Source organism: Rutilus rutilus, assembly GCF_951802725.1.
Source record: "Rutilus rutilus genome assembly, chromosome: 13".
Classification (NCBI taxonomy): Eukaryota; Metazoa; Chordata; class Actinopteri; order Cypriniformes; family Leuciscidae; genus Rutilus; species Rutilus rutilus.
The window spans coordinates 29,419,611-29,441,407 of record NC_140218.1 but is presented as its reverse complement, the minus strand read 5'-3'; the positions used below and the strand labels follow the sequence as shown (position 1 = coordinate 29,441,407).

The 21,797-nt window shown below is 38.6% G+C and overlaps 1 protein-coding gene across 2 annotated transcripts; it reads left to right on the top strand.

Moving 5' to 3' along the window:
• Window positions 1-1,605: 1,605 nt before the first annotated feature.
• On the top strand, window positions 1,606-20,819 carry LOC311301988 (sodium- and chloride-dependent creatine transporter 1). 2 transcript variants are annotated; one of them, XM_084427473.1, is made up of 15 exons: window positions 1,609-2,069; window positions 2,327-2,430; window positions 2,570-2,839; window positions 7,226-7,357; window positions 7,563-7,842; window positions 8,616-8,748; window positions 9,890-10,024; window positions 11,538-11,641; window positions 12,216-12,340; window positions 12,531-12,643; window positions 13,669-13,809; window positions 13,914-14,016; window positions 16,946-17,046; window positions 17,131-17,301; window positions 20,252-20,819. In XM_084427473.1, the coding sequence occupies exons 2-15, from the start codon at window positions 2,373-2,375 to the stop codon at window positions 20,381-20,383; spliced, it is 1,998 nt and encodes a 665-aa protein (XP_084283599.1). In that variant the 5' UTR covers window positions 1,609-2,069; window positions 2,327-2,372; the 3' UTR covers window positions 20,384-20,819. The 2 variants fall into 2 exon arrangements, with proteins under 2 accessions (XP_084283600.1, XP_084283599.1); XM_084427474.1 differs by lacking the exon at window positions 2,327-2,430 and having other exon boundaries at window positions 1,606-2,069.
• Window positions 20,820-21,797: the final 978 nt, after the last annotated feature.

The following is a 21,797-nucleotide window of genomic DNA, read 5'->3' as shown; positions in this document are numbered from 1 at the left end:
TGTCTTGTGTTAATACAGAATAAGATAAGTGTCTTGAGATAATACAAGTTAACAATATCTCATGAATCCTTCAGATTGGTCTGATGACAAACTTTCTGAGCATGAAAGAAGATATTGTGAAAAATTTCAGCAACCAAACAGTTTATAGTTCCCATTGACTTCCATAGATTGGGAAGTCGGTGGGGTCCATCAACTGTTTGGTTACCAGCATTCTTCAAAATATCTTCTTTTGTGTCCAATGGAAGAAAGAAACGGGTTTGGAACAACTTGAGGGTGAGTAAATGATGACATAATTTTCTGTTTTGGGTTAACTATAACATGGCCAAAATTCACAATATTATATGGTGCCCATACAGACCAAATTCTTAAATTTTTTGTGCCCATTTTAAGCATAAATCACAAGAGTATAAGGGTTAGTTGTAATATGTTGACAATAAATATATATATATATAAAATAAATGAGGTGTCCTGTCTTTTGAGTTTTAATGGTCCAGGTCTGGCAGTGATATTTTACATGAAACTCGTGAGGCATGAGGCACGATTATAGAAATGCACGTATGCATCCTCAGGGGATTCTAACAGCAATTTGATAGTCATCACATTTTAGAATAGTTCCTGTTTGTACTTTAAGAGAGCTATAGCCTAGTATATTCTCTGAAAGCTATGACACCTGCTATATTCAAAAGAAAAATATTTTTCTTGTTTTCAAGTATGGCATATGTGTGTGTCTGTGTATATATAGTCTTTCTTTAGTTTTATTTCTCCTGTGCTGTTGCAGCTGAGGGAACTCGAGAGACCTGCGTGTAAGCTCTTATTGCAAAAGATCCTTTAATACCCCTGGATCTTGAGGCTTAATACAGACTTTATGGAATTTGGGGGCTTTTGGTGACTCACGAATAGTTTCTCGCAGCTGTTTGGCTGTGCTTGCATGTATTATGCACTGTAGGCCTATATATTATGCCATTTTCTGCCAGTGAATAGCATTGGCAAAATACCTTTTATATCCACTTCAGTACAATGCAAACTACTTGGGTAAAGTGGGTCTAAAGGGGGTTCTTAAGGTCCAAAGTTAACTCACTCTACAAACATAAATGTAACTATATTTCTTTAAAAACAATGACATTTTGACCCAATTAGAAGGCTTCATCAGACAAATATATGTATTATTATTTAAAAAAAACCTGTATAGCATGCTGGAAGTCCAAAGGCAACAGTTAAACAAGAAGTCCAGGTTCAATGCAGGTTCCTTTTACCAAACCACATTTATTCTTCCTTTTTCACCAGGTGCTCAAGCTAATAATCAACCCAGTGTACTCAAATTAAACCAGCATTGATGACTTCATGAGTTGCTCACTCGATGCGTTTCTGTATTTAGTCAGGCTAGCAGTTTATCTCTGCAATTCACAAGTCCAACACAGTCATCTTCTGACATTCCTCGTCAGCAACGCATACCTACGTACTTTTCTAGAAGAGTGTAGATGCATACTAGTTTGTATCAGTACGCGTGTCTAGTCAGGTACGCGTTTTGTGTGACTGACTTCATCGGACATCAGCCAATCACAGACGACCGCACATCCGTCAGCCAATCACAGCGCCGCGTCGAGCGTTACAGCCGGGACGCTGCGAGCTGAGCGCTGACGCCTAGAGCAGTGTAAAATCCAACGAGACGGGCGCCAGCATAACACCTGCTTTCCCGTTATATTACTTTACCAAACCGGGAGATTCCCTAAGACTTACTATCATTCTCGTTTAACCGACATCCATGCGATTCTTCAGGCTGACCTTCAAGTGCTTTGTCGACTGCTTTTGAGACCCTCTTATTCCTCGTCTGCCTGCGACGCACGTCAATTACTGTAATTTGGAGCTCAATCTCATCAACCTTCTGCTGAAGATCAATTTATTTAAACAACCAGACAGCACCCCCACGGAAAAGCACTGAACAACGCGAATTGAAAATAAATTAATAAATAAAAACGTTAATAACGGTTATTATTAGTCGATTCTCGGGCGCGCGACGCTCCTGCTGTCCAGCGCGCGGTAGGCTATGTCGCCAGAAGAGCATTTCTCCAGTAAGAATGACTTTATGTTTGTTTGATAATAATAATGCATTTTAAGGGCTTTGGTTTTGACATCAAATATTATCTAAAAACTGATATCGAAAGGAATCAGAATGGTGTGTGGTGTGATGCATCTTTCCATTAGCAGTAACGTTACTATTGATGTGTCTGAAAAGGATCCGGATATGGTGGTCTCTTCATGTTTTTACCTGTATCAAGTGTCTCTCTTTCACTTTCTTCCTTACACGTGCTCTCTCTCAAACACACAGTCAACACTTCAATCCGCTCCAATCTGGATTCAACTGCATCTCTGACATGCATAAAACTGCCACTGATGTCATAGGAGCACAGCAAACAATCAAACCCTCATGCTGTATGGGTGCACTTGCATTCAATTTATATATACTGTATATTATATCTATATATATAGACTTCATATCAGCACAAATTCTGCTGTCATTAAAGCAAAAGAAGGTCGAACATTGACAAAATCATGTTCATCTCTCCCTCAGATGATGGAAGCACGTGTGAGGATGAATCTCAGGAGGAGGCAGAAGTCGCCCGTCCTTTGGTGTCAGAGACTGAGGGGTCTAATACAGAGGTGACTGAGCCCAGTGTCTGCGTGGGTTTGGCGGATACAGGCGACCCCTCCACAGAACTGGGGCATCCAGAACGACAAACATGGAGCAGACAAATGGACTTCATCATGTCCTGTGTTGGATTTGCCGTTGGCCTTGGAAACGTCTGGAGGTTTCCTTACCTCTGTTATAAGAACGGAGGAGGTGAGATACTCACACATGTAATCATATCTAACAGTTGGGTCTAAAAGTCTTGAGACCACATTGAAAACTTTAGATTTTCATCGCTGCACTTTATTATTAATGATCAGTCAGAGACCCGGAGTAAAAAAAAAGAAAGAAAAGGAAACATCATAAAACCTTCTGTTGTTCTGTCATACACACTCCTAAGACTAATAGACAAATATCTGAAATGTAATGAAGTATCTGCCGGCAGAGATAAGTCAGAAGGTCAGAGCGCTGAGAAAAATAAACGTGGGCCTGACAGACAGGAAGAAAGAGGAAGGACAATGGCTGTCTAATGTACTAATGGCCTGAGTTTATCTAAGGTTGAAGAAGTGGCACTCTGTTCTTTGTTCTCCTCTCCCTCTCTTGTAACATTAACCGTCTGCGCAGATCTTCTGACGTATGAAGGTGGTGATGTAGCCTACGCTGCTTCGAGTTATCAGCTTTTTTGTTTCCCCTTCACTTTCTGTTTGTTCGTGCCAGCTGAAGCATGTTAACAAGCCAGTGTCATAAGGCCATCTCAAGAACAGTGTCAGTTGTGTATATGGAGTTGATACTAAACAGATTCTTTATCTGTTAGTAAACAACATGATTTGCGAGGGAGACATAACATATCTTTCTCTCTCTCTCTCTCTCTCTCTCTCTCTCTCGCTCTATTACATACACATTTTAAAAGTTTACTTAAAGGGAAAGTACAGCCAAAAATGTACATTTTGTCATCATATACTAAACATTTCATGTCATTCTAAACCTGAACACAAAACCGGGACAACGTTTATTTTTTGTCTACAAAGTGAAAGTTAATGGGGTCTTAGTGTTGTTTGGAATAATAATATCTTCTTATGTGTTCCACAGATGAAAGAAAGTCATACAGGTTTGGAATAGAATGACATTGAGTAAATGATGACAGAATTTTCATTTTTGGGTGAACTATCTTTTTAAGAACTAAGCTACAGACATTGTTAACCCTTGTAAAAAAGAAGTCCGCTTAATTGTATTTAATGTGCACTTAAAGTGTACTTAAAAAAAAAAAAAAAAACCTTTCAGATAATATAATGTTAATGAAATAAAAGGAAGTGTACTTAAAGGAATAGATAAATTCTGTCATCATTTACTGGGGTCCCTCAACTGTTTGGTTACCGACATTCTTCAAAATATCTTCTTTTGTGTTCAGCAGAAGACAGAAATTCATACAGGTTTGAAACAACTTGAGGGTGAGTAAATGATGACAGAATTTTCATTTTTAAGTGAACTATTCCTTTAAAGAGAGTACACTGTCATGGCAGTGTTTCTACACACTTTATTTTTATAAGGTGTAGTAGTTGCACATTACTACAGGTCTAGTTACACCTTAATATTAATACTGAATACTGAACTTAATACTTCATACTGACATTTTTAAAAACGTGACTCTATGAGCGCTGCCGAGCGGAATCGTAAACACCTCTGATTGGCTATTGTGTTCATGCGCTCATCGGATATGTCTGTGATTGGCTACAATGATCAGCGCTTCAAAAACATGTTGTAAATACACATCAGTGATGCTCTTCACAAAGCACTTGCACAGATACAAACGGGAGCAGGCGTCTATCAGCGGACCAGTCCTGCTTGTGCTTTCAAACACTCCCGCTCCCGCTTTTTAAATCACTTTCAATCACTTTCGTGTGCCTATAAACACTCCAGTGCGTTATATATCACAGACATATCCGATGAGCGTGTGAACACAATGGCCAATCAGAGGTGTTTACGATTCCACTCAACACTCAAAGTTAAAAAAAATTCAGTACCCGCTTGGTACCGAAGTCGGTACTTTTTTGACAACTCTAATTATTACAAGCATCTAACCCTAAACCAAACCCTAACATGAACCCTATAGTAAGTACATAATGTTAAGTCATGTTAATTAGTACTGATGTGTGTAATTACACTGTAACAGTGTCACCTTAAACGTACAGTATGGAATTTTTCGCCGCTAGGGGTCGCTAACCTCTTACAATAACAAAGGCGTAGTTTGATGACGCAACATTTGCTAAGAATTATGGATCTTGTCGTCAACGTCAAGCCGACCGATCTAATAATGTTTATGGATGAGTGAATACATCGATGCTTTTATCATGATATGAAGCAGGTCGGGATTGCTAAGAGACAGCTATCAGCTCCACACGCGACGCGAGTCCCGCGCATATAAAAGGAATAAGGACATTTCATTCTACCGAACTACACGCAAGTGCAGAATTACTACTCACAGGTCAGTTTATTAGACAAATTAAACTTGTGAGGTAACGCAGCGCTGTTTCACTTGGTCTAACATTACACTATCACACTAAACTGGATTTGAATGTGTTGAAATGTATGTGTTAGTTTGTCTGTATGAGACTAGCAGTAAGCTAGATCAACATTAGAATAACATACAGATCATATTCTAACATTTTATCATTGTTGAACTATATAACATTGATTAGTTTTATGTAAATGTGCTCACCTGTTTAATAAAGTACATGTAGAAGCGGTCGAAGTCTCGGATGTGGAGCTCTCGGCATCTCGAAAACACAGCGCTGATATTGATCCTCGTTTTAGTTCTCCTTTTTTATCCAAAGTCTGCTTGCCATGGTCCATAATGTTTGAACGAAACAACAACAGCGTGCAGATAGACATTGCAAACTACACAGTTGTCCGCGTCTGTCGCCTTGGTTACTATCAGAGGGCTCTGGTTGCTATGGCAGTACGAGCAGAAACCAGGGAGAACGCGGATATGACGCCATTGTCGGCGACAAAACGGAAATAAAGAAACGGTGTCTTCGAATTAAATTACAAATTTCTCCTGGTTTGAAAGTTGTTGGAAACAGTCGGGATAATGTAAGTACACAACAACAACAAAAAAACATAGATATAGTGATTTTTGCTATTTTTAAAGCAAAAAAGTTACATATTGTGCCTTTAAATAAAGTGTAACAGTGTGTTCACACTCGGCAGGTTTGGTTTGATTAAAACGGACTCTAGTGTGATTGCTTTGTTAGTGCGGATCATTCAAGTGTGAACGCTGCCATCTGAACCCTGGTGCGCATCAAACATGCGGTCTGCTTCTAAATGAACATTGGTTCATATGTAGGACAGAAATATGAACGCAACATGGACCAAAGACATCTTAATGAACCAAAAAGAGAACGTGATGTCACAAGATGCGACCCTAAAAACGAACATAATGCTCAAGCATACCTGTTCCTTCTCATCATAGTCGTGGTGTTGCCCATTGGATGTTCGGGTCGCAAAATGTATGTCCTAAAAGCCGTTTATTTTTGTGTATTGTATCTTTAGGTTAAGTTTTAAAAAAAATTGAATGCGAAGTGAACCAGACCTAACTGTGTAACTTTCTTTTTTAGTCCAGATCAAAAGAACCAAGAGAACCGAACTTTAAGGCTGTGTTCACACTGTGGTCCGGACCAAAAAAATAACATTTAGGGTCACATCTTGTGACATCATGTCCTGTTTTTGGATTGTTTATATGTATTTGGTCCGTGTTGCGTTTATATATCATTGGAAACTCATCTTTTCAGCGGTCTCGATCCCCTCGTTCGATGCACACCAGGGTTCAGATGGCAGCGTTCACACTTGTTCAAATGAACCGCACTAACAGAGCAGTCGCACCAGGGTTCATTTTAATCGAACAAAACCTGCCAAGTGTGAACACATTCTTAGGGTGCTTTCACACTAGCACTTCTGGTGCGCTCCTGGGTTCGACTGACGTCAGAGTGGAGTGTCGTGAAGTGTCTGAAAACATTACATTAATTTCACACTGAAGTATAGTCTTTTGAAGTGTATTTTTCTGCAATAAGTACTCTTTTATATATTATAGAGGGTAGTCGTGCCCTTACTGTGTCATTTAGATGAAACTTTTTTCCTGATATGTGACCCTGGATCACAAAACCAGTCTTAAGTCGCACGGGTATATTTGTGGCAATAGCCAACAATACATTGTATGGGTCAAAATTATCGTTTTTTCTTTTATGCCAAAAATCATTAGGATATTAAGTAAAGATCATGTTCCATGAAGATATTTAGTAAATTTCCTTCCGTAAATATATAAAATATTTATTTTTGTGAGTGAATGCAGCACAATCGCGAACACAAATGGACAACTTTAAAGGAGATTTTCTCAATGTTTCGATTTTTTTGCGCCCTCAGAATCCAGATTTTCAAATAGTTGTATCTCGGCCAAATATTGTCCTATTCTAACAAACCATACATCAATGGAAAGCTTATTTATTCAGCTTTCATGTATAAATCTCAATTTCATCAAATTGACCCATGTGACTGGTTTTGCGGTCCAGGGTCACATATATTTTGTTCATTTCATGTGTGTTGCAGGTGTGTTTCTGATCCCCTACATTCTGATGGTGTTTTTTGGGGGTATTCCAGTGTTCTTCCTGGAGATCGCTCTGGGTCAGTTCATGAAACAGGGTGGGGTCGCCACATGGAACATCGCGCCTCTTTTTAAAGGTGGAGTATTATTAATAGCCAGATGTATTTGTACGCGCACCCCAACTTTTACAACAGCCACAAAGAGATCCATTTCTGGTCCTGCCAGCAATTGTCTTGAATTTTTTATGGTAAAACCGAATATTGATCTGTCTGGGTTTTATTATTGTCCAGCATGAGACACAGCATGTATTGGAGCAGGGGGAATGTCTTTCTTTTCCTCTAGGTCTTGGTCTGGCATCAATGGTGATTGTGTTCTTCTGCAACACCTACTACATCATGGTTCTGGTATGGGGCCTGTACTTTCTGGCTCACTCCTTCACTTCTCCTCTGCCGTGGGCCACGTGTGGACATGAGTGGAACACCGTCAACTGTACCACCAACTTCAGCCGGGTGTGTTTCAATCAGTCACTGTCCCCTTCCCCTCTTAACGTCTCCTCCCTCAACCACAGTGCCAGCTGCCTGGAGCCCGCGGGTTTGAGATCGTCTGTTATGGAGTTCTGGGAGTAAGTGTCTTTTAAATGCTTTCAAATCTGATTTTGCCCTGGCACAGATTTGATGAGACATTTGTCAGAGTGCTGTGCCATCAGATGAGCTGTTAAAGCTATAGTTCACACAAAAATGACAATTCTGTCACCATTTACTCACCCTCAATTTGTTTGACTTTCTTTCTTCTGCTGAACATAAAAGAAGATATTTTGAAGAATGTCGGTAACCAAACAGGTTATGGTCGCCACTGACTTCCATAGTATGGAGAGGAAAAAAAAGTACTATGGAAGTCAATGGCGACCATCAACTGTTTAATTACCGACATTCTTCAAAATATCTTCTTTTGCGTTCAGCAGAAGGAAGAAAGTCATACAGGTTGAGTAAATGATGACGACTAAATCTGCATTATAAAAAACAAACTGATCCTGGATACTGATTGGTCAATACAGCATTCCAGCTGTAGTGATTAAACAGATACTGTAAAAGTAATGATGCAAAACACCTGTTCACCTACTGTATATATCACTGCACTTAATTTGCATAATAATAGAGATACTCATTTTTAAATATATGACAGAATTTGAATGCATTTTCAATAAAAACAAGATAAATATATTTTTTTATGTTGTGTATTAACCATTTGCAGATGCAACAAGGCTTTGCTATATTATCAATGGCTGTGCGCTCTTTAGCTGTGATAACATTTACAATATAACATGGTCTCTCAAACCTTTTTTGCTTAATTTTTGGAAAAGCCAGGTTAAAGTAGTTGTGTTTCTTTCTTGATCAGGCGTAAAGTACTGCGTCTGTCTGGTGGTTTGGATGAAGTGGGTAACATCAGCGGTTACTTGGTCTTGTGCCTACTTGCTACGTGGGTCATCGTCTACTTCTGCATCTGGAAGGGGATTAAATCCGCCGGAAAGGTACAAATACTTTATATGTTTGTGAAAGATGATGGCTAGAAGCTTAAGAGTCACCAGATAAGTCAAGGAAACAAAAACACGGAACTCAAGAACAAGGAACTGAATGTTAACATGTCTACAAAAAATTAGACAGTCTATATATACACTACAGTTCAAAAGTTTGGGGTCAGTAAGACTTCATTTTATATTTTTTGAAAGAAAAAAAATACTTTTATTCTGCAAGGATGCATTAAATTGATCAAAAGTGACATTTATAAGAAAAAAAAAACTTTTATTCTGCAAGGATGCATTAAATTGATCAAAAGTGACATTTATAATGTTATAAAAGATTTCTAAAAAAGTGGAAAAAAATGCAATCAAACATTGATAATAATAATAAACATTTTCATTGAGAAGACTGGAGTAATGATGCTGAAAATTCAGCTTTAATCACAGGAATAAATTACATTTTTAAATTATAATAATATTTCACAGTATCACTGTTTTTACTGTATTTTTGATTAAATAAATACAGCCTTGGTGAGCATAAGAAACATGTAAAAAAACGTAAAGTTTTGAATGGTAATGTATATAAATATAATATACAAATATACAAATAAGTATTTTACTATTGTTGCAGCATTTGTCTTGCTGCTTGTTTTGTATGTTGTAATGGCCAATCTTATTGGAAGTTTTAGCTAATCTACAAGTACTCTAATCAATATTTCATGCATCTATTTGGTAACTAGATGTGTTATAAGTGGGATAATGTACAGTCAGATGGTCATTATCTGATTCGGGTCGAGGTCCTGTTCACCCTGCTAGGGTTTATTTTGTGGTAATGATTGGCTGACTGTACATTATCCCTTACGTACACTTACTGTACACACACACATTAGTCGAACCATTATGAATGTTTGTTGCGAACATGAGAAATTAGATCAGAGGCCAGAGCGCTGTCCGCGTGTAAGCCGATTATTAGCTCTCCCAGCGGATATGTTTGCGTGCTGTGTTTTTCTTCCTGTGCTCGACTGTCCGAGAAAAGGTACTGTGATGATAAACATGAGCCTGTGATGATTTTTCAGGAGGTATACAGGGGTTTTACCTTTAGGTGGGAAAATGAGAGTGAGGTGTAGTAATGTGTCTGTATGTGTGTGTGCAGATTGTATATTTCACAGCTGTGTTCCCATATCTGGTCCTGGTGGTCTTGTTTGTTAATGGAATCACACTGCCAGGAGCTCTTAATGGCATTATTTACTACCTGAAACCAAACTGGAGCAAACTCTCCGAGGCACAGGTGAGAGGCTGTCTGCACGGGTTTAGTTTTTATGTGTGCCTGATTCTATGGCAAGTATATCCAGGCAATTCCACATTTCATAGATACAATTAAATGTTATCAAGTCAGTATAGAGATGGGGTTTTTAAAGACTTGTTTTGGCCCATATAAATTGTGAATCAAGATCAATGCCTGTCAATCAGTGTTATTTTAGTATCATTGAAATACTGTTATAAGTTTTATTCATATTTTGGTTAACGCTTTAGTTTATTGGTCCAATTCTCACTATTAATTCGTTTCTTATTAGCATGCATATTACTAGGATATTGGCCGTGTATTAGTACTTATAAAGCACATAGTAATGCATTATTCTGTATGACCATATATTACATCCCTTAATCCACCCAATACCTAAACTTAACAACTACCTTACTAACTATTAATGAGAAGTAATAGGAGTTTAGAGGCAAAAGTCATAGTTAATAGTGAGAATTGAACCCTAATCTAAAATGTGACCATTTTATTTTTATTTCAGTTAATGTTTTATGTCAAGTAACAAACAATGTTTTTTATGGTTTTGGTTTTTAGTTTTAGTTAAGTATAATAACCAGGGCTTTACATGAATACACGGGTGGATTTCAGCAGTACTAGCCACTAGGCGGGTTGAATTTTATATATAATATATATACATTTTTCAATTGTAGTTTCAAAGGCATCTGAAATAAACTAAGTGCAATGTAGTGTTGTCAAAAATATAGATTTTTCGATACATATTGATACTGAAATATCTGAAACGCTTCCAGTACTCATTTTATTCCAGTATTGCGCATAATTTTACTCATTCCCGCTGATTTTGTGCTCACACCCAAACTGCCGCCTCTCAGTACTAAATTGAGTTATTTTTACAGCTTATTGTGCTTATAAACTGTCAAATACACACAAAATAAAGTCAAAATGCCAGTCTTGGCGAGTATTCATGTAAATACAGTCAGTTGTTTTAAGTGAACAGTAACAGTGTAATAGATCCATGCATCAGGTCTTAAAGTGACAGCAGCCTCATATACCTGCTGCAAATTATGAAATAATATTAAAAATATCTATATGTGTCAGTTTCCCCCATAGTATCGATGTCAAAATTGTGGCCAGTGAAAATGCTGAGTAGTTAGTAACTTTGATAAAACACTAGCCACAGTGGCTGATGAGCAAAAAAGTTGATGTCAATGTCAAGCCCTGATAATAACCTAGCTAAAAATGCTAAAAATATATATATAAAAAAGTCTTACTGGTCACATAAAATGTGCTTGTTCATTCAAGAGTAGCAAATAGTTACTTTTTTGAAACAGAATTAAGCTCTGAAGGTGATTGAAATGTAAATGCGAAATGCTGTTAAATGAACTCAAATCTCAAAGGTATTTTTAGAAATATTTTTCAGCTGTAAACAAAGATTTACCCATATACTGAATGTTTAAAGCAATAACTAGAGCCTAGTGACATGGTTATATAATTCTTGTTGTCGTGACAATTATGATGGCAGGTATGGATTGACGCCGCCACACAGATCTTCTTTTCTTATGCGATCGGTCTGGGGGCCCTGACAGCCCTTGGGAGCTACAACCGATTCAACAACAACTGCTACCAGTAAGCAGAATATCACACACACACACACACACACACATGCAAGGATTTTTCCATAATGCTATATCTTAACTTTGTGATCATTATACTGTATAAGAGTAGATTTATGTGGATTTCGATTGGTCTGCATATTGTATTGATGGACATCAAGAGTGTAAATAAATGAGTCTAATATGTTTTTGTAAATATAAGATTATGAAATTTATCTGAATTTTGCTAGTATATTATATAACATTACATTATTGAAAACAGAAAAAATTCCACAGTGAAGCAATTCAATTGATTTTATGTTGTATGTATTGTGTTGTACAGAGAATAGTTTATTGTTCCTTTGTCTGTATATAAACACAGTAATGACACAAAGGCCTCCCTGCCAAAAAAAAAACGTTTGAGTGTTTTTTTCTTTATGGCTTCATAAGCCCGCAGTATCCCTGTGGGACAGTAGTGCGTGTATGTTTGCATGCATGTGATCAGAGCAGAGATCAGAGGTTGCATGAGTTCAGAATCCTGCCAGTTTAACCCTGTGCGTTGCGTGTCCTGCTACATGCTAATCCCATGGTGATTTCTCTCAATTTAGGGATGCTTTCATTCTGGCTCTTATAAACAGCGGCACAAGCTTCTTTGCAGGGTTTGTTGTTTTCTCAGTTCTGGGATTCATGGCGGCCGAACAAGGCGTTGACATCAGTAATGTGGCAGAAAGTGGTGAGATATGCGTTTGTCCTCATCACACTCTCTGGTCCTTCATTCTCCTAGATTACATGAAACACTATTACAATAGGCTTTTAGACTTGGTACTATGGTTGTACCATTGTGCCTGAATAAACTTTGGATACATGCAAATACCATGCAAATACCCGTGATACATCAACATATGGATCTTCTTTTCCCTCAGGTCCTGGTTTAGCGTTTATTGCCTATCCAAAAGCAGTGTCGCTCATGCCTTTAGCGCCGCTGTGGGCGGTACTGTTCTTTCTCATGCTTCTGGTGTTGGGATTGGACAGTCAGGTGAGGCCCCACCCACTTATTTATGACAAATCCTGCTATACATTTTAGTACGCTCAAGCTGATTAAATTACAATCCATTTAATAAAGAATGTTCTGAAAAACCTCAAGAAAGTTATCTGAAAAGCTCTAAGACATCAAATTACACAAAAATGTCTTTGTCTGAACCATATCTGGAACTTCTTCTACGACGATAGTTCAATTGAACATTTTTATTCAGTTTTCTCACCCTCAAGTTGTTCCAAACCTGTATGAGTTTCTTTCTCCTGCTGAACATATGTTGGTAACCAAACAGTTGATGGTCCCCATTGACTTCAGTCAATGGGGTCCAACAACTGTTTGGTAGCCAACATTCTTCAAAATATCTTATTTTGTGTTCAACAGAACAAAGAAACTCATACAGTTTTGGAACAACTTGAGGGTGAGAAACTTGATGACAGAATTTAAATGTTTGGATGAACTATCCCTTAAAGTGGCTCATTCTTGTACTCAAAAACCACAAGGCGGTAGAATCAAACAGAATATAATTTTTTTTATCTGTTTTTAATTTGAAGTTCAGCAAAGCAGCTTTACCCTTGTGAAAAAGAAGTACACTTTTGCTCACTTTTAAAATAAGTTCTGATTACATAATATATTTAAAAGAACATACTTAAGTGCAAACTGTGTTTTCAGACACTGCATGTTAATCATGAAATATTTTTAAGATTTGAAGCACACTACAGTTGCATACTAGCAACCAACACTACTGTACAGCAACCCGCCAACCTCCAGCCATTTAATCTCTGTCACTGTGACGCATGTGTACATAAAGCAACCATCAAAGAATAGCACAGGAATGCAAGAACACATCCTGAGTGAACGGCCCCTTATTGTTCACACAAAGCCTCAGATTAGCCTTAGAGCTCTTAGACTAGCAACAATGTTTAATGAGGTTAGACACATTCAGCTGTCCTTGTTGCCCACATATTTCTTGGTTAGATCATTAGCTTCCTTTTAAAATAGACTCATTTTTCTGTTTTCTCTATCAGTTTGTTGGTGTTGAAGGCTTTATAACCGGAATAATGGACATGCTGCCCCCGAAGACATTCATAGGCTCTCTGCGTCGGGAAGTTGTTGTTGCAATATGCTGCTTTACCTGCTTTACTATCGATCTTTCCATGGTGACCGAGGTACGTCTGAGGCCCATAGTGAAGTATGTGATGCTTCAGTAGAGTTCATATCACCACATTGTGTGTCCTGGATGTATTTTTGGTAACATTTTCTCTCTGTACAGGGAGGGATGTATGTGTTCCAGCTGTTTGACTATTACTCAGCGAGTGGGATTACTCTGCTTTGGCAAGCCTTCTGGGAGTGTGTGGTGGTGGCCTGGGTGTATGGTAAAAAAAAATCTGTAGTTTTTGCAGAGCAAGACGTGTTTCTGGATCAACATACTTTGTTGGTCCTGCAACAACATTGCTAACAAACATAATCCTTACAAAAATTCAACTCTACTGAAAAGACATAGTTGGAATTTCCATGCTGGTCCAGACTGGTTTATGATGGTCTAGCTCAGGGGTGTCCAGTCGTGCTCTTGGAGGGACACTGTCCTGCAAAGTTTAGCACCAACCCCAATTAAACACACCTGAACCAGCCAATCAAGGTTGTACTACACTCTATAAAATGCTGGGTTGTTTCATCCCATGTTTGGGTCAAATATGGACAAACCCAACCGGTGGATTTAAAAATTTTATTAAAAAATTTAAATCCTCAGTTGACTGAGGAAGTCTTGCTTGGTTTAACTAGTTAGGAAGCCTCATTGGTGCACAGCAGAGACGCCTCAAACCTGATTGGTTTATAGCAGGGTTTCCCAAACAGGGGTTCGTGAGTTGATGAAATTAAAAAAATTAACTAAATCAAATGTAACACTGAAATAAACAAAAAGGGTCTCTCTCCCGCTCTTTCTCTATAGCCGCTTTCCGACCAAGTAGTTACAGGAACTTAGTTCTAGGAACTGTCCACTTCTAAACAGTTCTAAGAACTACTCTCCCCCAAACTCAGTTTTGCTGTTTGCGTTCGCACTGGCCAAGTGGCCATAGGAACTGGTAGGAGGGGTAAGGGAGTGACGCAGGCATGGCGACTTTTATTTTGACGGCGCGACGTACCTTTATTTTGGCGGCGCTGAGAACGCCAGAGCAAACAATGCTCGCATTCTCTGTGTTTATTAGTCAGCGATCTGTCTAACAGTACTGTTTAATACGGAAGCCCTGAACCGCAACGTAAAAAAAAATAATAATAATCTGTAAAAAAAAAAAAGTATGTAAAAAAAAAAAAATATATGTAAAAAAAAAAAAAAAAGCTATCATTTCGAGATTAAAGTCGAAATCTTTCGAGATTAAAGTCGAAATCTTTCGAGATTAAAGTCGAAATGTTTTGAGATTAAAGTCGAAATGTTTCGAGATTAAAGTCGAAATGTTTCGAGATTAAAGTCGAAATGTTTCGAGATTAAAGTCGAAATGTTTCGAGATTAAAGTCGAAATGTTTCGAGAATAAAGTCTTCCGTAGAAGTTGTGTGTGTGCTTGCCGTTATTTCACATTGCCGCACAGGCATTCATGCGTGTGCGTGCGTGTGTGTGTGTAAACTGGATCTACACAAAATAATAGCTTTTTACTTTTATCTGGGCTTTCAACAAAGGGATATTCTACAGGTCTACCAACATGACATTAGGCTATAGGACTTTATAAAATATACTGTCAGACTGGATCAAGATATCCAGCTTTATGAATGAATGAATGAATGCATGAATGAGGCATTTAGCGCTTTCATATACTGTAGGCCTACACTTAAAAGCGCTTTACAATCATTTCAGGGAATCTTTCCTCAACCACCAGTGGTTATCATATTTGAGGAAATCACGGGATCCGGCCAAATGATTGGATACAGAATGATGCACTTAAAATGTATCCAGAACGTACAGTGTCTATTATAGACGGCAGTTCGACTTCACAAGCGCATGTATTTACACACACACACACACACACACACGCACGCACACGCATGAATGCCTGTGCGGCAATGTGAAATAACGGCAAGCACACACACACAACTTCTACAGAAGACTTTATTCTCGAAACATTTCGACTTTAATCTCGAAACATTTCGACTTTAATCTCGAAACATTTCGACTTTAATCTCGAAATGATAGCTTTTATTTATTTTTTTTTACATAATTTTTTTTTTTTTTTTACACATACTTTTTTCTTTTTTTACATACAATTTTTTTTTTTTTACACATACTTTTTTTTTTTTTACATACATTTTTTTTTTTTACATACTTTTTTTTTTTTTACGTTGCGGTTCAGGGCTTCCGTAGTTTAATATCTTATTAGATAGAACTGTTATAGAAAGTAGACAGTATATGAAAAAAAGGTTATTAGCCTATGCCGTGTGGTTGATGTCCAGTGTTGCTAGCTGGGCAGATAAACATAATCATGTTTGACTTGGTCCCCTCAAAGTTGCGTTGGATTTTCTCTTCAGCATAAAGGTTTAGAGACCCATCTATCACTGTTTTCAATGTTTGTATAGTTAGTTTATGGAGTAAATATATAGGCTATAATCTGTGTGTTTACATTCTAGCTGTTTTAAAAATGGCAGGTGCTGGTGTTCCGCGTGCGTTCGGTCATCAGCGTCACTAACGTCACGGGTAGTTCCTATAGTGCTGGTTTAGACCCTACTCTGAAGTAGGACCTAAATTAGTTCCTCCAAATGGAGTTCCTAGAACTAAAATCGTTCCTAGTTCCTGCAGTGCGAACACGCCGACATCCGGGTACTTTAGCCAATAGTTGTAGGAACTGTGAAAAGGTTCCTCCGGTCGGAAAGCGGCTATTGTCTCTCTAAATATATTTTTTTTACACTTTTAAATAAAAAATAAAAATCAAACATAATAAAATACTTACTACAAAACTAAAATATTTTAGTAGTTTACATGCATGTCATGTGACCATTAACCGACATCAGAGAACCGTGAACCAATGGTTTTAGTTTTGTTATAACCCTGCCGTGAACATGCAAATGTGTTGTTAAATTATTGAAATATAAAAAATTTAAATCTCAGATACTTCAAGTGAATATTTCACATCTAAGGGCTTCGGGTGACAAAAAAAAGTGTTGGGAACCTCTGATTCATAGGAGGGTTATCACATGCCAACAGGGATATTGATTCAGGAACATGTACTTGGGAAATCATGGTGAGCATGCAGAGATGCACATACAGAGTCCTTGTGTGAACCCAGAAACCCCTCACTCTCGTTCTCTGACTCTCCCTGCAGGTGCCGATCGCTTCATGGACGACGTGGCCTGTATGATCGGCTATCGTCCTCTGCCATATATGAAGTGGTGCTGGTCTTACATCACGCCGGTAGTGTGTATGGTGGGTTTTACGTGCAATATGCATCAACGCTGGGTTTCACATTCTTCCGAGGGTATTAAAGGGGTTTGTGTCTGTGTTTCGCAGGGTGTTTTCTTTTTTCATGTGGTCAACTACAAGCGATTAGTGTATAACGCCGTGTATGTGTACCCGTGGTGGGGTGAGGTGCTGGGCTGGTTTCTCGCTCTCTCATCCATGCTTTGCATTCCTCTCACCGTCCTCTACAAACTGCTGCACTGCAAAGGCTCTCTCATGGAGGTAGGACTGTGATGTGTGTGTGTGTGTGTGTGTGTGTTTTGCTACTTTGCTTGCCATGGAAAAAAGCTACTCAGTAGGGGGTTATATTTGTTGCATATTTCCAGATAAATAGATTCTGAGCCACAAATGAATGTAAAGACATTCACAAATATTTAACAAATTCACTAACAAATAAAATGAGATCCACAAATATATACAGGAGTTTCACAAAAATGGATCAAATTCACAAATAAATAAAATGAGATTTGCAAATCAAAAAAGTATCCAGAAATATGCTTTTATGTCACAAACACAACTTTGCCTGGCATTCAATTGTGGATCACTTCCTGTGCATTTGTGGATGGCTTCCTCTGCATTTGTTGATCACTGTACGCGTTTGTGGATTTTGAAACATTTCTAGCTTCAAGATGCACACAAATCCACAGACAGGTGGACTCCACCCACCGACTACCCAAGCCAATCAGATAACAGCCACATTGTGCTGACCAATCTTAGCACATTCTCGCTACAACCAATCACGTTTTGCTTTACACTCAGGGCGGAAACATATTCATTTTGCAACCCTTTTGCAACTATTGTATAGGCGCTTTGTTCAAATTGAGCTGAAGTGCTGTGGTTAACACACCTCGTTTCCAAAAGGTTGTTGGAGCTTAAAGGGATAGTTCACCCAAAAATGAAATTTCAGTTATAATTTTCTCACCCTCAAGTTGTTCCAAACCTGTATGAGTTTCTTTCTTCTGCTGAACACAAAAGAAGATATTTTGAAGAATATCAAAAGCAAATAAGAGCGCGTTATAATGTCACTGGACGCGACATGACAAGTCATCTGCATTAAACGGACCCGTTCTACTTCTGATGTACTCCACGCTTACGCTACTTGCACAAATATAGGACATAATACCATGTATATAATATGAATATGAGCCCAAATGACCATCAGTGATGCAACGGTACCAGCCTCAGCATCATTACAGTTGGGGTTTTGTGAGTGGATAATGCAAATTAAAATTTAGCAAAGCTGAAAAATACATCTTTGCATTTATTTTGGATCCTGTAAGTAATTTTTACAATCAAAAACCAATAAATATATATTGCTTGCAAAATACACTATATTGCCAAAAGTTTTGGGACGTCTGCCTTTACATGCACATGAACTTTAATCCGTAGGGTTTAATATGGAGTTGGCCCACCCTTTGTGGCTATAACAGCTTCAACTCTTCTGGGAAGGCTTTCCACAAGGTTATGGGAATTTTTGACCATTCTTCTAGAAGCGCATTTGTGAGGTCAGGCACTGATGTTGGACGAGAAGGCCTGGCTCCCATTCTCCGCTCTAATTCATCCCAAAGGTGTTCTATGGGGTTGAGGTCAGGACTCTGTGCAGGACAGTCAAGTTCCTCCACACCAAACTCGCTCATCCATGTCTTTATGGACCTTGCTTTGTGCACTGGTGCGCAGTCATGCTGGAACAGGAACATTCCCAAACTGATTCCACAAAGTTGGGAGCATGAAATTGTCCAAAATGTCTTGGTATGCAGAAGCATTAAGAGTTCCTTTCACTGGAACTAAGGGGCCAAGCCCAACACCTGAAAAACAACCCCACACCGTTATCCCCCCTCCACCAAACTTTACACTTGGCACAATGCAGTCAGGCAAGTACCGTTCTCCTGGCAAACGCCAAACCCAGACTCGTCCATCGGATTGCCAGACAGAGAGGCGTGATTAATCACTCCAGAGAACACGTCTCCTCTGCTCTAGAGTCCAGTGGCGGTGGCGTTACACCACTGCATCCGACTCTCTGCATTGCACTTGGTGATGTGAGGCTTGGATGCAGCGGCTCGGCCGTGGAAACACATTCCATGAAGCTCTACGCACTGTTCTTGAGATAATCTGAAGACCACACGAAGTTTGGAGGTCTGAAGCTGTTGACTCTGCAGAAAGTTGGTGACTTCTGTGCACTGTGAGCCTCAGCATGCGCTGACCCCGCTCTGTGATTTTACATGGCCTACCACTCCTTGGCTGAGATGCTGTTGCTTCCACTTTGTTATAACACCACTAACAGTTGACAGTGGAATATTTAGTAGTGAGGAAATTTCACGAGTGGACTTATTGCACAGGTGGCAACCTATCACAGTTCCACGCTTGAGTTCCCTGAGCTCCTGAGAGCGACCCATTCTTCCACAGATGTTTGTAGAAGCGTCTGCATGCCTAGTGCTTGATGTTATACAACTGGCCATGGCAGTGATTGGAATTAATTAATCACCTGAATTTAATAATTTGGAGGTGTGTCCCTGTCCCAATACTTTTGGCAATGTAGTCTTATTTCACTTTTAAATGCATGATATGATCTTTTGGGAATGCAACAACCTGTCACAAATTTAAAAAGAACCCACGTATATTCTCTACAAACAACGGGAATCATTTTGTAATACATTTAATGAATGTTTTAGGTATTATTTATTATGCTTAATGGATTGTTAGATCCACGGAGCTGCTCATATCCATCATTAAAACTGCTTGACTGAAGAACTGGGAAATGCTGTTGGCTGTTGTGTGACAGTAATTTCATCTATTACACAAACTCGCATGTTTATCACGAGGTTTAATCCAGATATTTATTAGTCAGCTACTTATTGACGCTTTCCGCTCTATGTTTTTGTTCTACCAATTTTTTTTGACCATATATAAAGTTATTTCAGGACGAGACTGCCCTGATTGTAAAGCAAAATGTGATTGGTTGTAGCAAGGACGTGCTATGATTGCACAGTGTGGCTGTTATCTGATTGGCTTGAGTCGATGGTGGGTGGAGTCCACCTATCTGTGGATTTGTGTGCACTTCTTGATGCTAGAAATGTTTCGAAATCCACAAATGCGTGCACAAACTCACCCAAAGTTGTGTGAGTCTCTGGCCTGTGATTGGATATTGTGTGATTCTCTGTTTCTCTCTGTTCAGCGTTGGCAGCATCTGACCACACCTATCTGGGGGCGACACCATCTTGAGTTCCTTCCACCTGAGAATGAAGCCAGACTTCTGCCAAAGGCGGAAGAGAATAAAAGCACACTGTTATATGAAAGTGTCATTTAATATCCTCTCCAGCACAAGCAACTGATCAGAAACGAACAGCACTGCCTTACACCTACACTACAGAACCACACACACACACACACACACACACACATAGCAGTGTTCACTCTGTTATGAGAAAGCGAATCAATGTCAGATCCATATTAGACACCCATATGCCATAAACACAGTTATCCACACCAGAGTCTGCGCATATCAACTGTCATGCAGTAATCATGCTGATTTTGTCCAAGCGCTCTTCTTTCGATGTAATTATATTTCAAAAGAAGGCCTCAGGCACACAAGATAATCACACGTGCTCGTGTTTGACGGTCTGTTGTCTGCCTAGTGTGCTGGTGTTGTTCAGTATTATGTGTTTGTTACTTTGCACTGAGATCTTACAGCAGTGTTGTGGAGCAGAGAGTGGGATAATTAATAAAAACAATTTTCAGTTTGATATTGTGTGCATTTTTTGGTTTGATAAAATCACTATGCAAATCATTTTTTAAGTAATATCTCTGCATGTTTTTCCAAGTATAAAATTTTCATATTTAAAATGTATGAAAATGTGAAGACATTTTGTTTCATATTTACATGACAGTTAAAAGGTTTGGGGCCAGTAAGATTTTTGAAGGTTTTTTTGAAAGAAGTCTCTCACCAAGGCTGCATTTATTTGATCAAATGCAGTAAGAACAGTAATAATGTGGAATATTACATTCTATTGTAATATATTTTAAAATGTAATTTATTACAGTGATCAAAGCTGAATTTTCAGCATCATTACTCCAGTCTTTAGTGTCACATGATCCTTCAGAAATCATTCTGATATGCTGAAAACAGTTGTGCTGCTTCATATTTTTGGAGGAAACCGTGACACATTTTATTTTTCCAGGATTCTTTAATTAATAGAAAGTTCAGAAGAACAGCATTTATTTGAAACATAAATTTTTTTTAACATAAATGTCACTTTTGGTCAATTTTAAAAGTATTAATTATTATTATTATTATTTTAATACAATGACCCTCAATTTTTAAAGGGGTCATATAATGGTACATGCACTTTTACAAGTTGATTGTACTGAAATGTGTGTTGGCAGTGCCTGTACACAACCATCATAAAATGATAAAAATCCATCCAGTGTTTTTTAAAAAAAATCTTCTTATATGTTTTCCCCCGTCTCAAATCAAGCCGTTCCCACGATTGTTGATTGACAGCAGCGTTTCAACACAGACCCGCCCTCGCTCGTGAGCGAGCTGTCAATCATAGTCCGCGCGGACCGGCGCGGTCATTGTTGATACGCTGGAGCACTGTCTATGAGTAGAATGGCGTCTACTATGGCGTACTTAGATTGTACAATCTAAGCGATTGTGGTGTTCTGTTCTTGGGTGTAATAACGAACACAGCAGACATTTTGATGTTCCTAAATCCGAACCG

Bases quoted from the DNA above. Each gene is read 5' to 3' on its own strand.
- LOC311301988 (XM_084427473.1), top strand. From the start codon at position 2,373: ATGCATAAAACTGCCACTGATGTCATAGGAGCACAGCAAACAATCAAA. The intron at 7,843-8,615 runs GTAAGTGTCTTT...TTTCTTGATCAG, and splicing joins TCTGTTATGGAGTTCTGGGA to GCGTAAAGTACTGCGTCTGT. The intron at 13,810-13,913 runs GTACGTCTGAGG...CTCTCTGTACAG, and splicing joins ATCTTTCCATGGTGACCGAG to GGAGGGATGTATGTGTTCCA.